Raw genomic sequence first — 15,811 nt, 5'->3', positions numbered from 1 at the left:
AACTAAGAATTTAAGAACAGACTTGTACTTTCAGTATACCAAGCATCTCCCTAATCTTCACATTTTGTTTCTAACAAACCAAAATTCATTCAACGTAAGCTTTGATTCACTTGCAACTCCTCATCTTGCAATGTTAAGGAAGAACCAAACCAAATCTAATCTGGGTCTAGGACCAACTGAATTCCTAATTTGTCCCATTATACACACACACACAGGTGGGCTGCAGAACTTCAGCCAAACAAAGAATGTCATTGATGGAGAATACCAGATCATTCACAACAGAACGTTAATTTTAGACAGCTGCTTATAGTTCTAGATTGTATCAAATCCTCTCTCATTTTCTCTGGAATAGTTAAGAAGTCAATCCTAAAAGACAGAAGCTACTTTCCTGGAAGCATATTAACATATTCCAACTACTTCATCAACTTTGCTGCGTCTATCTGTCTCACAATGTATACGAAGTAACTGTTTTCACGAATAATGCTAAACTTATATATATACACACACACACTTCAATTTATATATTTTAAATATGTAGCTTTTTCATTTTCTCACGTTATAATCACAAGGCTCACATTACAGACTAGTATCACCTGTTGCAAATGCCTAGAGGAACAATCTCTGCATCAACAAACAGAAACGGGGAAAGTAACATTTTGTTCAGAAAGGTACGATTAGAGCCCATTCCTGAGCTTGGGGGCCAAATGGGCTTAGGAGACACAGTGACCCCTACACCAGTGTCTATGCCACTTGCGCCGGCCCCCAGGACTGCCGCGGAAGAACGGCCCTCAGAAGCTGGCGCAAGTCTTCATGCTGGCTTCTCGGGAGGCATTCCCAGGGTGTTCCGGGGGGTGGAGCTGCTTATAGGAGCTTCCTAACCCCTTTCAGCCCGGGAACACCCCCCTTTAGCAACAGCAGTGCTGCGCCAACGTTTTGTTGGTGTAGCATTGCAGTTTTCAGTGGGGCTTTCCCCCCTTTTCTTATTTTTTTCTTTTAAAAAGCACCTCTTTTCCCCCCTGCTGCAGTGGCCAAACTTCTTTGGAGGCACTACTACTGTCCCGGCTGGTGCAGCTCTCAGGAATGAGCTGTTAGATCTAAATGTCACCTCTTAGCTACGGTAAAAGAGTGTACAGTATACAACTTCTCACCCACTACTTAATCATTAATACAACGTAGCATGCCAATAAAGGTGTGCGCGCAATGTAGTAAAAATTAACTATCTGACTTACCTGTTCACCCTCCGAGGACACTTGTCTGGCTTAATATCCACCTCATAGAGGTAGACATCAATCTTTGGGATTTCAACTTGGAAGCAGTTGGCCAGTAATTTAATGGGCTTGCCCATGGTGCCATAGCCAGGACGTCTGGGCACCATGAGCAGGGGTTGTGCCCCAACGGGTCCTGCAAAAAATAAATTAATGCATAGTTTAGAAGTGGAAATGGAAAAGATTTTATGGATTCTTGTAAACCACCTAGAATGCTAGGAAAAGGAGTATAACTTCTAAACAAAGTCAGAGTGAAACCATGAAACTGCCACCAGAGATAATGGTTTGGATCAAGCACAAGGATCACAGACCTACCTTACTATCCACTTTCCATTCCCCTCCAGTGGTCCTTCTTGACCGTGGCAATGTTTATTACTGGGGTTGCAGGACCCACATGGAATAATAGCTGTGTGGGCTGGTGAACAGCAGTAAGGAGTGGGAAGGAGGCAAAAATCACTCTGCTCTTACATTTTGGTCGGTGGAGCTCCACCGACAGTGCCATCTGGACAAGCAATTTTGTCTCCTTTCTCCACCCCACCACAGTCTATTGACCCCCACAGCAATTATTCCATGCAGGTCCCATGATGGGGGGGGGGGAATTCCAGGGATCAGAAAGGACTGTTGGAAAGCTGAGAAAGTAGGGAAGATCCCTTAAAGGCTTCTGCTGATGGACTGCTGGATGCAGTTTGTTAAATGTAACAATAAGTTCAGCAAACCTAGAACGCATGCAAGCCTGTTTGCCCTGGAAACCTTCTGCATTTTAGAGAAGACATTCCTGCTGAAAAGGCAAGAGGAAAAGCTTGCTCATATCACTGGACTATTTCTGGCCTACTGAAGTTCTTTGCTCTTATAACTGTTGCAGGGATACCAACTATTGTAGAATTTTACAGTTCACGAGAATAAGCTTTCAAACCAATTTCCACCTAAATGCATTAACATCCCATTTGTAACTATTAGTTCTTGTACCTGCTGCATTCTTTAATCTAAATGACTGCGTGAATTGATTTATATCCCGCTTTATGACCATGAGGGCCACAAAGCATTTCACAACAATTTAAGACAATATTGCCTCCCTTCATTGCCAATATAACAACCCCCTACTTCTCTGCTTCAGATCTAATTTGGTTGGCAGGTTTGGAATGACAGTTAATGGATGGTGGCCCTCTGGCTTCTTATTCCCAGGACTAGGGATGTTTAGTGTACTGGGAATATTCCCTATATTCCTAAGATTATTACTGCATCATATTGCCTCTGTCCTTTTGATGCTAAACAGGCCACACTTTTTGTTCTATTGCTACCATTATCTTAGGGCACTTATTTTCAGTTAGCATTTAGTCTTCTTTAGCATGGATAATCAAACTAAAAAGAATATTCCCATTGTGGTCCCCTCAGTGCCTTTTGAAAAGCAGCAATACTACGCCTATCCCTACAATTAGATGCACTAATTGGATGCAGCATTTTCAATTCACACTTCCTGCATTCCCATTCACTGACTCCTAATCATGATCAACAGCCCAGTCACAGACACACTAATAATTTGAGGAAGATTTCCCACTACATTTTACATTCACTTTGATTTGCTCTTCTTAAATTGCACTGTTTATTGCATTACCTTGCTTTTACTACCCTGGATTATAAAGCAGAAGACATCCCCCACATTATCTATACTATACCATACCTTATATGTTTTTTGTTTACATGGTTTCTAATTTTGTAATTCTATTCCTACTGCACTGTTTATTGGACATATTATGATGCCTGACTGTATTGTTTTTATATTTTGAGATGTGCCTTGAGTCTCAGTAAGAAAGGTGGGCAATAAATACATTTTTAAGCTGTCTGAAAACAGAAAACATGGCAGTTGCAGCAAAAATGTACAATGCTGGTCCACCATTTGAAGAGGAGGCTGAAGTTGGTTCCCAGTTTGTTCCCTATTCCTTATTCACATTTCCTAGTTCCTGAAGGATACTGAGGACAATTTAAAATCTCTGCACCCCAAAATAAGGATTGGACCACCACATATCATACACCTTCACATTCAGGGGACTTTTCCCTCTGAGAGGGCACATGCTGGGTCCTGATCCAAAGCCTGATTCTTGTGCCAGCTGCTCCCAAGTGGGGTGCCCCCAGGACAAATGAACATACAGACACTGGGGCTCAGCTGCACCACAAAACAATATTTGGATCACCCCACATTACACATCCCCACACTCCAGAGACTGTCCCTTGCAAGAAGACATACAGTGGTGCCCGGTCCAAACACTGGTTCTGGCACCACTGCCATTTGTGGGTCCCCACCATGAGGCCTGCATTTCAAGGGAGGTTTGAATAAGGAACTGGAACAGTTGTGTGCCCTCTGCACCCCAAAACAATCTTTGGACCACCCCACATTATACATCCCCACACTCCAGAGACTGTCCCCTGCAAAAAGACATACAGTGGTGCCCGGTCCAAACACTGGTTCTGACACCACTGCCTCATTTGTGGGTCCCTACCATGAGGCCTGGACCAGGACCCAGCATGCGCCCTCTCGGAGGGAAAAGTCCCCTGAATGTGGGGGGGGGGTATCATATGTGGGGGTCCAATCCTTATTTTGTAGTGCAGAGATTTTAAATTGTCCTCAGTATCCTTCAGGAACTAGGAAATGTGAATAAGGAACTGGGAAGAGGGAACTGGGAATAGGGAACGAACTGGGAACCAACTTCAGCCTCCTGAAAAGAACATATTATCACAATAGTACTAGTGAGGGGCTCAGCATCCTGGATTTTAAACAGTGGTTTACTCAAATATTTTGCCAAATAGAGGTTCAGATTATGCTCCTGCTAAATACTTAGCTCTCATTGTATGAGGCCATAAGTAGCCCCACTGTTTTCTCCCAAGAAGTTGAAGTAAGGGTTTTTATAATGTAATGTGAATAAAGTACAGGCATTCTCTTTGGGAAACCTGTCCTTACAAAGGATAGTTTAACCTAAGCAATTTATGTGGAAACATTTAAGAATTGTCTGTCAATCCCCACAGGAATAGAAAGTTGCCACTCAGGGCAGTCAGTTTCAATGGACTGAAACCCATCAGAGCAGGGAAGGTTAACACAGGAAAAGTATATACACTCCTGAGACAAACAGATATATCTGGCTCTCAGCATGATTTGTTGCCTCCTTTCCTGCTTTAGCTTTTCATGTACGATTTCTGCAAAAAAAACCTTGGACAAGAAGCAGACAGCATATTGTGAATTCTCATTTCGCTATCTTTGTTTGTCTCAAGAGAAAAAAAGGGGTGACCAATTTAAAAGATAAATATTGAGAATTACGCTGGGGTTCTTGAAATGATTCACAGTATGAATGTCATTTGTAGGTGTGATGAAGTCATTCAAAAAAAAACTTTTACACTCCTACAGAGTGACAGAGGTTGGATGTGTTCCCACCTACTGACTTCAGCTGGTGATATAATTCTTATGAGCGGACAAAAGCAGATAGGACATAAAAATCACAACGTTTCTTCTTGCCAACAGTGAAGTCCGTAATGCTCATGGTTTCAACAGCTGTACATGCACAACTCTATACTGCAATAAGCTTTCCGAGACATAATGAATACAAAAATGCAACAGAAAAGCAGCATCACAATCACATGGTCAAACACTTTGGACAATAAGACTTCCCCAGTAACTGTTCCATGGTGATTTATGCATCACATTCATTAACAAACCTACTGCCCAAAGCCTTGTCAAGGTAGTCAAGAATATAACAGAATTAGGTTAGCAGGACAAATAAATAGGAAGAACAAACAGCCCAGGCAAGCAAGCTGCATTTCTTTGCTGTTATACAGACTATATAAGCCACTAAAAAGATTAATCTTAAGAAAACATCACAGCCCAAGCTCTCATTCAAAAAACCTCTACCCTGGGGATGGACTGTTGAGTGCAATGGAGCTGTGTGCTACACCAAGCAAATTCCACACTAGAAAGGCTTAGCAGAAAGCTTTTGCTTTGTGCTCGATATTTAAACTAAACCGTGATCGAAGTAATTTTCTTCCAGGACAAACTAACCACCATAGGGATTTTTCTCCCGTACTGTTGGCATGAGGTTTGGTTGACTTGCTGTCTATTTTGCTACACTTTTCCCAGACTTCAGGAACCGAAAGCCTAGTCCAAACAATCCAGACAGTGGATCTACACTGGGGGATACTGGCCTTACTGCAACAGAGTAGACTATATATAAAACCTGTAGATCCTGGCCTAGGCCTTAGAAGTGTAGTCAAGCAGGTTGACACACCCAAGTCTAAAACCAAATGCAGGGGACCAGCACCACCCACAGTTATTGACCAAGTGAAGATAACTTGCATAACAAATGGAAACTAGTCAGATCCCATCAGTGCACAGGTCCGCCTAGGAGTCTAGCTTCGATCCCTCAAGGAATCAGCCATGTGAGTCTTTATATCAAATAGTGATAGCTCATGTTAATATATTCAATGCAAACAAAGAACCTGCAAGAACTTGCAAAGTGGGGGGGATCTCATTTTTCCATCTCCCCACTATTTCCTCTTTCCCTTCCCTGAGAGCCTCTTCCCTTTTCCTGCTTCCTTCACTCCTTCCCATTCACCAGCCAATCTACCTTTACCTGTCCCTATCTTGTTTTACCTGTCCCCTTGGTAGCCTCCAGCCAGTGTGGTGTAGTGGTTAAGAGCGGTGGTTTGGAGTGGTGGAGTCTGATCTGGAGAACTGGGTTTGATTCCCCACTCCTTGACATGAGTGGCAGAGACTAATCTGGTGAATCAGGTTGGTTTCCCCACTCTTCCACATGAAGCCAACTGGGTGACCTTGGGCAAGTTACAGCTCTGTTAGAGCTCTCTCAGCCCCACCTACCTCACAGGGTGTCTGTTGTGGGGAGGGGAAGGGAAGGTGATTATAAGCCGGTTTGAGTCTCCCTTAAGTGGTAGAGAAAGTTGGCATATAAAAACAAACTCTTCTTCTTCCATTTAGGTAAACTCCATTCGAGTTGCACAGTGCTTGCCACCTAGCCGAGCCCAGTTTTGCACTGCCTGCTGCTAGGCCCAGATGTGTGGTATCGGAAATCTCACTTTCCTCTGTATCCTCTCCCAATATTATTTCTTCTTTTCCTCCTCCTGGCAGACCCCATACCCTTATATTTCCCTGCTTCCTTCTCTCCTTTCCACCAACCTACTTTTTATCAGCCTCCCAACTTTAGCTCTATTTATTCATTTATACACCACCATCCTTCACAGCAGGGACCTAAAGCAGCTCATATTATTCCCCTCTCCTCCATTTTATCCTCACAACAACCCTGAGAGGTAGGTTAGGATGAGAATGTGTGACTAACTCCAGGTCACCAAGTGAGTTTTCATGTCAGAATGAGGATTCAAACCTGGTCTCCCAGATCCTAGTCTGAAACTCCAACCACTACAATGGCTGCTGTAGAACAATAGAAAGCAGCCAGTCCTGGGTGAGTTATGCAAGTTGTATGGTATCAAGTCATCCGATGGTTGCTGCCAGTTCCGCCCCTGATGAGTTCTCCCTCTAAGGTACAAAACAGGCATGTAAACAGCCCTACTCTGCTCTCCCTGCCTTTTACTGACAGAAACCAAGGCTTGAAGGCTGACAACTGTTGTGGTTGCCTAGCAACTCCCCAATGGTCACTGAGAGGGCATTCATTTCTTAAAGCTACAGGCATTGCTTCTATTGTAAATGTGCCTAGTTATTTAGTGGATAGATACAGATAAGGAATTAAAACTAGTGAATGCAAGCTTAAGAATTCAGAATGTTGCTATATCACTATCTCAAAATTACTTGACTCACTAGAAGTTAAGCCAACAAAAAACAGATCTCTAAATGACAGACAATTCTGCTGTAATTTCCAACACCTTGGTGTTTACAGAAAACACAGACTTGTGATTGGTTGGCAGGGGATTTACTGTGATGTCCTCCCACCCACACCTGTAAAGTATTCACACATTCCCTTACGGGGAAATTCTTTGGAGAATAAGATGTATAGCCATATTACCCAGCTGACAAGTAAAAATTAACCAAGCAACCTACACATGTCATTTATCATGTACATGGCTCTGACTGGCTATTTATCTTAAGTGAATGTCTAATTGCAGAAAATGATCACTTTTTTCATTGCAGAAAAGGTCACAGAGAGGCCTATGAACAGTCTTTACCCCTAAGGATATTCCACTTCTATTTGCAAAACCACTACTTTGCAACTGCTTTTTCCCCACCCCTGCACATTAGCATAATAATTGGGGGGGAAACCGGTCCGTATGCTGGGGAAATGCCATAGCTAAATTTGAAGGTAAGAAAGAAGAAAATAGGGCAGTAAGAAATATAAACTCAATTGTCCTTTGAACTGCTTATAATGTTAATGTTCTTCTATAGCGATCTGTCTTATATCAAATTAGATATAATCTAGCTATATCTTTTATATCAAATTACACCAGTGGGATTATCTAGCCCAGTATGGCCCACTCTAAGATTTTGGAAACTTGGCTTCAAGTGTCTGAGGGTTTTTTAATCTGTTTTGAGTGATAAAATAAGGGTTTTCCTCATACATTCACAGGCTTTTCTTTTACGCCACATAAGACCATAAGAAAGGCCATGATGGATCAGACCAAGGCCCATCAAGTCCAGCAGTCTGTTGTTCACACAGTGGCCAACCAGGTGCCTCTAGGAAGCCCCCAAACAAGACAACTGCAGCAGCACCATCCTGCCTGTGTTACACACCACCTAATATAATAAGCATGCTCCTCTGATACTGGAGAGAACAAGTATGCATAATGACTAGTATCCATTTTGACTAGTAGCCATGAAGAGCCCTCTCCTCCATGAACATGTCCACTCCCCTCTTAAAGCCTTCCAAGTTGGCAGCCCTCACCACATCTTGGGGCACGGAGTTCCATAATTTAACTATGAGTTGTGTGAAGAAATACTTCCTTTTATCTGTTTTGAATCTCTCACCCTCCAGCTTCAGCAGATGACCCCGCGTTCTAGTATTATGACAGAGAAAGAAAAGTTTCTCCACCAATTTTACTAGCAGAGCAAACTGCAACCCAGCCCTCTGAAACTTGGACCCTGGATCCACATCCCAGAAACTGAGCCACAGGTTTCTCCTTGACATCACATCTGATGCAAAAATATGTGCCCTGAAATTGCACAGCATCCGGAGTGGCTTGCTCATAAAGAAACAAACACACAGAAAGCTGAATTACTTAGGATGAAAGAAAAGGTCCCCAAGCACCCTCCACTCAAGGTCTACCTTGGTTCTCATCACTGGTGCACTTCCATATCCTTCTTTTGAGCCTGTTTTCCAAAGGTTGGCAAAATGCTGTTTCTCCAACAACATTTAAGCCATTAGGCTTAATTGCTTTAAGATGTATGTTCTACATAGATGAGCAATTACTTCAGTGACTCACAACGTTCCATAGAAAATTAAATATAGAACTCTGCTTTGAGAAATACTCTAATGTATGGAAGCGCCACCTATACGTGTGTTAAAACATTCATTAAACTGTTTAACCCAAGAATCCCTTGCTGACTTAGCAGCTGCATCTTTTTTAGACTACTTCTCCTGGGCTAATCAATACTACCCTGGCTTCAAAGTATTTTTCCAGTTTATTGGGAATTTGAGGGGGGGAAAACTTTAAGCACCATTCCTGGAATACATACTGCCTAGTGTAACACACTTTCCTTCTGGGAAACCTTTACGCAGAGAATGAAATTCGCCCTTATCCCATAGGACTTAAGATCACAGACTTTAAAAAACTAGTTACTCTGTAATTTACCATCTCCTGAACGTTCAATAGCGTACTAAAAACACACCATTTTGTAATTAGATTACCTTCTTCCTTACAGACTAACTAGGGTGTCCACATTAGAAGTCTTGTGGGAAGTATTTGTACACCAAGGATTGAGATTAAGGGTCTGTGCATTTCTTCAATTAAAAAGCAAGCCTAATGACTACCATGCAAAAACGTATCAGTTAAAACACAATATTTCCCTTTGACAAATTCCCTAAACATCATAAAAATAACTTTCATGCTGTACTATGAAGGAGACAAAATACATTACTCACATATTTTAAAGCTTTCTCCTTACTGTAACATGTGGCGCCACTCATCAATAACCTCTTTAATGCTCAAGCTCAGCATTAACAGAGCTACACACCTTGAACTAGCTTTCAAACTAGTTTGGCTGCATAAAGATGTGGATCACAACCACCATTTGAAATCTATCTTACAAAATGGGCTAAAAGTGGGTAAAATGTGATGCTTAGAGATCTCAGATGGACGGAATCAAAAGAATGATGAAAATAAATCCTATAATAACTTATTCCAAAACTGCAAATCCAGCTATTTGTTTTCATTAGCCAACATTTGTACTAATTAGTTCAGGCTCCAGTCATAGGTGGGGCTATTGCTCTGTGGCAGCAGAAGAGAAAGTGTTTATACCCTGCTTTTCTACACTTCAAGGAGCCTCAAAACAGCTTACGATCACATTCCCTTCCCACAACAGGCACCTTGTGAGGGAGGTGGGGCTGAGACACTTCTGAGAGACTATGACTGCCCAAGGTCACCCAGCAGGTTTCATGAGGAGGAGTGGGGAATCAAGCCACTTCTCCAGATTAGAGTCTGTCACTCTGAACCACTAACCACGCTGACTTTTCTGTAGTGGTATAGCATCTGTATGGCATGCAGAAGATTCAAGGTTCAATCCTTGGCTTCTCCCAGTAAAAGGCAGTAGGTGATGCAAAAGACTTCCAGCTGAAGCCCTGGAGAGCTGCTCACAGCCTGAGTGGAGAATGGTAACCTTGATAGCACAATGGTCTGATTCAGTATAAGGCAGCTTTATGTGTAGTCATAAGCAGCCACAAAGACCAGTAGCTATAGGGATATTAGTTCTCTGGATACCTGGCATGTAGTATTTATATCACCAATTGTTAATATAAATATACAAAATTATTGCATTTTAACAAATGAGCTTAGCTTCCAAACAAATCTATCCAATTTCACAATCCACAGAAGGCATTGCCTTACACCCTAGAGATTCCATCAGAATGAGTTATTTACTTTCATTCACCATTGAACGACCCTAGCAGACTTAATCCCATTTCGACAAAGGATATCTATTTGTCTCTATTTCCATTGGACTAGACCATCTATTTGTAATGGAAGTTCAGAGCCATTATCAGGTACTTGATGGAGGTGGGACTATATTGTATATGGCTCTGATTGGTAAAATTCACCTTTGACATCAGACATGGGGATATGCATGTAATTGGATAAAACTACTTGTCATTCTTGGAAAGGAGGCTTGCTTAGGTCTAGCTCCATTTAGCATAAGTATTTGGACATTTGGGATTTTCTCTTCTGTTCAGTTTTCAGTCTTCAGTGAAAACTAGGTCCACAGGAAGTTGGGTAGGGGTTAAGGATTCCTTCGACTTCTTGTTACAAGGGACTCTGCACATGCTCTGAGGAACCAGATACAGCTTAAGTAACATGTTTAGCTTAGTTCAACTGTATTGCTTTTTCATTTGAATATCTCTGTGTTGCTGTGTATTTTGTTTTGCCTTTTTCCACCCCTTCTGGAATCCAACCAACCTTTTTCTTTTCTTTCTCTCTTTTACAATAAAGCTTTTATATAAAGACTTTTGTTTGGCTTCACTAGTACAATGTATTGAACACATGAAGCTGCGGTCTACTGAATCAGACCCCTAGTCCATCAAAGTCAGTATTGTCTACTCAAACGGGCAGCAGCTCTCCAGGGTCTCAGGCAGAGGTCTTTCACATCACCTACTTGCCTAGTCCCTTTAACTGGAGATTGAACCTGGGGCCTTCTGCATGCCAAGCAGATGCTCTACGGCTGAGCCACAGCCCCTCCCCAATTTCTCTGGGATATTTCTCTTGATCTTTTCCCCATGTGCTAGACTGCACAGGTACTACTAGTCTGGTTATAAGTTATTTTGTTATTGCTCTAGTACTGTGCAAGAAGACTACCTTCTCAGTGTGTCAGTCTAGAAGTTCTCAGGAGGTCCTGAGTGGTGGCAGCTGGTTACCAAGACACTTTCCAGGGAACCCTTGGTCTAAGGAAATTTCCCAGCAAGGAAAGGTACCATTTCTTCCTTCCTACCAAAGCAGCTCCCAATTTATTCCCAAGCCCAATTAAAGATGTTGGTTTCACCTTTAAAGCCCAATATTGTCCGGGGCCAGCCTAATTAAAGACTGCCTACTCCCATACAAACCTACCTGAACACTATGGTCACCTTCAGGGGTCCTGCTTCAGCTGCCCCCACCTTCTGACAGCAGATAGGTAGCAATCTGACAGAGGGCCTTTTCAGCTGTGTGCAAAAACTGTGGAACTCTCTTCCCTGGGATATTCATCTACCTCCTTCTATCACTGTCTTTCACTAGTGGGTGAAGACTTTTTTGTTTTGTCTGCCATTCTCTCATTGTCTGCCATTCAACTCCTACATTCTGCCCTGTGTGTCGAAAGGATGTTTCACTGTTTTTGTATATAGGTATGTATGTATGCATGTATATATATATATATGTATATGTGTGTGTATATATATACAGGTGTGTGTGTTTTAATTCTGTTTATTTTTAAATTGTTTTATGTTTTTCTACTGCTTTGTTTTAGCTGCATAGGTGGCCCTGACTGGGCAGAAAGGCAGGTTATAAATCTTGTAAATAAGTAGGTACACTCCTAAAAGCCAGGAAACCTCACGTTCATCAACTCTGTCAAACACCATATTTATCCAACACCTAGATGAGCCAGATTCACTGAAAAAGGCATTCCTGTGCTCTTCAAACTATACATCTACACAGAGCTACAGCAGGTATATTTTATTAACCAAGGCTGAAACCTCAAGCATGATTTCTACAGAGGAAGTCTCAATTAAGACATAAGGACTTATTTTTAAGTAAAATAAAACCACTTCTTACACTTGGGCCAGTCACACACTCTCAGACTAACCTACCTCATAGGGTTGCCGTGAGGATAAAATGGAAGAGAGGACAATGATCTAAGACACTTTGGGGCTCCACTTAGGAGAAAGACAGTATAGATGAAATGAATAATAAGCATTCAGAAAATATGAGCACCCAAGCACATTAGCATCCAGCCTTCTGTCTTCCTACCCTCCACAATACACGATCTGCCAAACTACCATAGGTTTGGGGTTGCCCCTTTGCCTTTCAACATACGGCAACCATATAGCTCCAACTATTACAGCCAAACAGAACCTCCATAGCCAAAGGCAGTGTATCTATACGGAGCTACAGCAGGTACATTTTATTAACCAAGGCTGAAACCTCAAGCATGATTTCTACAGTGTAAGTCTCAGTTAAGCCATAGCCCATAAATGCGTGGAGCGTAACCACAAACCCATTTTGCTCTCATTCCTAAGGCAACTATGCAGATTTATCCTTTACGGCCAGACAGAACCTTCCACGGACAGAAGCCACTGAATAATAATTGTTACGGGAGAGGGGGAAGGGAGAGGAGAAAAAGACTTGTTGCCGTCACACTTTCAGTTCGTGGGCTTCCCAAATGCTGGGAGAGCTGGACCTTCTGCTGGAGGCTCCATGTTTTATTCCAACCGCCGCCACACCCTGGAAACCTCCCTCCCCAACCTGATAAGGTCAAGCCCTCCCAGAGGACGGCGCTTCCAGCGCCTGGAGCATCCCGTCAGCCGCCGCCTCCTCCTCCCTCACCTGCACTGCTGATTTCCATTCATGGAGCTCGGCGCGGCCCCTCTGGGGCTACGGGTGCCGACTGGGTCCCTTTCTCCTTGCCCCCTCCCCGGTCCGGCCGGGCCTGCGACGGTGCCGGCGGCTCTCGGCGAGGCCCTTCCGCTGACTCCGCTCTTCCTCTCCGTTCGGGCCCCGGCCGCTCTCCAGCGCGGTGACGGTTGGAGAGGCGGAAGTTGCGTGGCCGCCCGCAGCCCCGGCTCCTCTCGCTGGCGTCTCCTCGGACGAACTGACTGAGCCGCCCGAGTTTCCGCTTCGGCACACACTGAGGCGAGGGGCGCGCGTGCGCCGTCCGTTCCTCCCCCACCGGAAGTCCCCCCTCCCGCTGGTCAAGTCTGAAGAATCTCTCTCTTCAGCCGTCCGTGGGAGGCTTAGCGACGCTGGGCGACGCGCATGCGTGGTCCGAGGGCAACCCTTTTGCCGGAAGTTCCCTCCTGTTACCGTTAACGTTCCCTCCCCTTCCTTCACGCTCGTTCTCGCTCGCCTTAACTGCCAAAACAAAACAAAAAGCGGACAAGAAATCGCGCGTGCGCGTTGGCTCAGCAGCCGTTCCTCAAGTGTGTCGACAGATACACATTTCAAAGGGGACGGAGGCGGGAGGAAACCGCCCACCAGGAGCACAGTTCGCATTCCTACCTTGAGTACTCATGAATTACCACTACGTGGTAATTTGGAAGGCAATTAATTTTTTGCAAGGGAGCAGATGCAAGCATCTCTGTGCTGGGTGTACACATGCATATACTCTCCCCCTTGCCATCTACTATAAAAGGCTATAGGTAGGTTTTGCCCCCCTGTGCACAGACTTCAACCCAATGTCAGCTGTGCACTTAGGAACCTCAAAACTTGCACTGGTGACATGAGGGAAGTGGGGATCAGCTTTTTTTTTGCCAACTTTTAACTAACCATAGCTCTCAGAAAGCCATGAAGCAGGGCGGGCATCAATAAACCCTGAGGTGGGGCAGCTGCCAGGGCCCAGGGTTTCTAGCAGGCCCCCCGCTGTCAACAGCCCCCCCCCCGAGCACTCCCTTACTGGCGACACATGAACACACATGAAGCTGTCTTATACTGAATCAAACCGGTCTTATACTGAATCAAACAGATGCGTACTCTCTTTCCTCCTTGCCATCTACTATAAAAGGCTATTAGGTAGGTTTTGCACCCCTACGCACATCCCAATGTCAGCTGTGCACTTAGGAACCTCAAAACTTGCCCTGGTGACACGAGGGAAGTGGGGATCAGCTTTTGTTGTTGTTGTTGTTGTTGTCAACTTTTAGCTAACCATAGATCTCTCAGGAAGCCATGAAGCAGGGCGGGCATCAATAAACCCTGAGGTGGGGCAGCTGCCAGGGCCCAGGGTTTCTAGCAGGCCCCCCGCTGTCAACAGCCCCCCCCCCCCGAGCACTCCCTTACTGGCGACACATGAACACACATGAAGCTGTCTTATACTGAATCAAACCGGTCTTATACTGAATCAAACAGATGCGTACTCTCTTTCCTCCTTGCCATCTACTATAAAAGGCTATTAGGTAGGTTTTGCACCCCTACGCACATCCCAATGTCAGCTGTGCACTTAGGAACCTCAAAACTTGCCCTGGTGACACGAGGGAAGTGGGGATCAGCTTTTGTTATTGTTGTTGTTGTCAACTTTTAGCTAACCATAGATCTCTCAGGAAGCCATGAAGCAGGGCTGGCATCAATATACCCTGAAGTGGGGCAGCTGCCAGGGCCCAGGGTTTCTAGCAGCCCCCCCCCCCCCCGCTGTCAACCCCCTCCTCCGAGCACTCCCTTAATGGCGACACATGAAGCTGCCTTATACTGAATCAGACCCTCGGTCCATCAAAGTCAGTATTGTCTACTCTGACCGGCAGCAGCTCTCCAGGGTCTCAAGCAGAGAGGTCTTTCATGCTGATTCTGCGACCTTAGCCAGATGATGAGAGGGAGGGCATGGAGTATGGGTCACTGTGCGTGTGTGTGTGTGGGGAGGTAGTTTGGAATTTCCTGCATTGTGCAGGGCGTTGGACTAGATGACCCTGGTGGTCCCTTCCAACTCTATGATTCTGTCACCTCCTTGCGTCCCTTTAACTGGAGATCCCGGGGATTGAATCTGGGACCTTCTGCATGTCAAGCAGATGCTCCACCACTGAGGTAGAGGTTAAGCAGAACTATTTAATTATTATACATCTCACGGGCTCAAAAAGTGAAAGAGTCTATCTGAATAGAACTGTAAACCTCTTTCAGCGTCAATCTGGATAAAATCAGGGGTGTAAATTTTCACAAGCGGGCTATGTTAATTAAGAATTTAGGGTGAATTTTTTTCTTTGCGTGATGGGTTTTTAATAATATTTCTTGGACCCTGAACAGTCCTTTAGAAAGTACTGCATATAATTTGGCTAAGTAATCCCTACAACGGCCCTGTAAGGTAGTTTAGCAGGTGGAGGGGTGGCTGAGAATGGCTTGGTGAATGCCTCCTAGTGACACATAAACACATGAAGCTGCCTTATACTGAATCAGACCCTTGGTCCATCAAAGGCAGTATTGTCTACTCAGACCGGCAGCAGCTGTCAGGGGTCTCGTTAAAGGTCTTTTACATCGCCTTTTTGCCTAGTCCCTTTAACTGGAGATGCTGGGGATTGAACCTGGGACCTTCTGGATGCCAAGCAGTTGCTCTGCCACTGAGCCACCATGTGCCGTGTGGCACAGTTGAGATCTTAACCAGCCACCTCAACCTGGACTACATACAACTCATTCTCTTCTCATACTCCCCTTTCTCTATAATAGGGACCCAA

At 44.3% G+C, this 15,811-nt stretch overlaps 1 protein-coding gene across 1 annotated transcript in view; it reads right to left on the bottom strand.

Annotated features, from left to right (window-relative positions):
• LOC130474341 (protein argonaute-3) overlaps positions 1 to 13,099 on the bottom strand; it is a 69,729-nt gene extending 56,630 nt beyond the window's left edge. The window contains exons 1-2 of the mRNA XM_056845909.1: positions 12,990 to 13,099; positions 1,230 to 1,401 (exon numbers count right to left, since the gene is read on the bottom strand). Of these exons, the coding sequence (XP_056701887.1) occupies positions 1,230 to 1,401; positions 12,990 to 13,008 (191 nt within the window). The 5' untranslated portion in view covers positions 13,009 to 13,099. The remainder of the gene's footprint in view (positions 1 to 1,229; positions 1,402 to 12,989) is intronic.
• Between the last annotated feature and the right edge of the window lie 2,712 nt (positions 13,100 to 15,811).

This window comes from Euleptes europaea, chromosome 3 (genome assembly GCF_029931775.1).
Source record: "Euleptes europaea isolate rEulEur1 chromosome 3, rEulEur1.hap1, whole genome shotgun sequence".
NCBI classification, from domain to species: domain Eukaryota; kingdom Metazoa; phylum Chordata; class Lepidosauria; order Squamata; family Sphaerodactylidae; genus Euleptes; species Euleptes europaea.
This window is presented reverse-complemented; position numbering and strand designations above follow the sequence as displayed.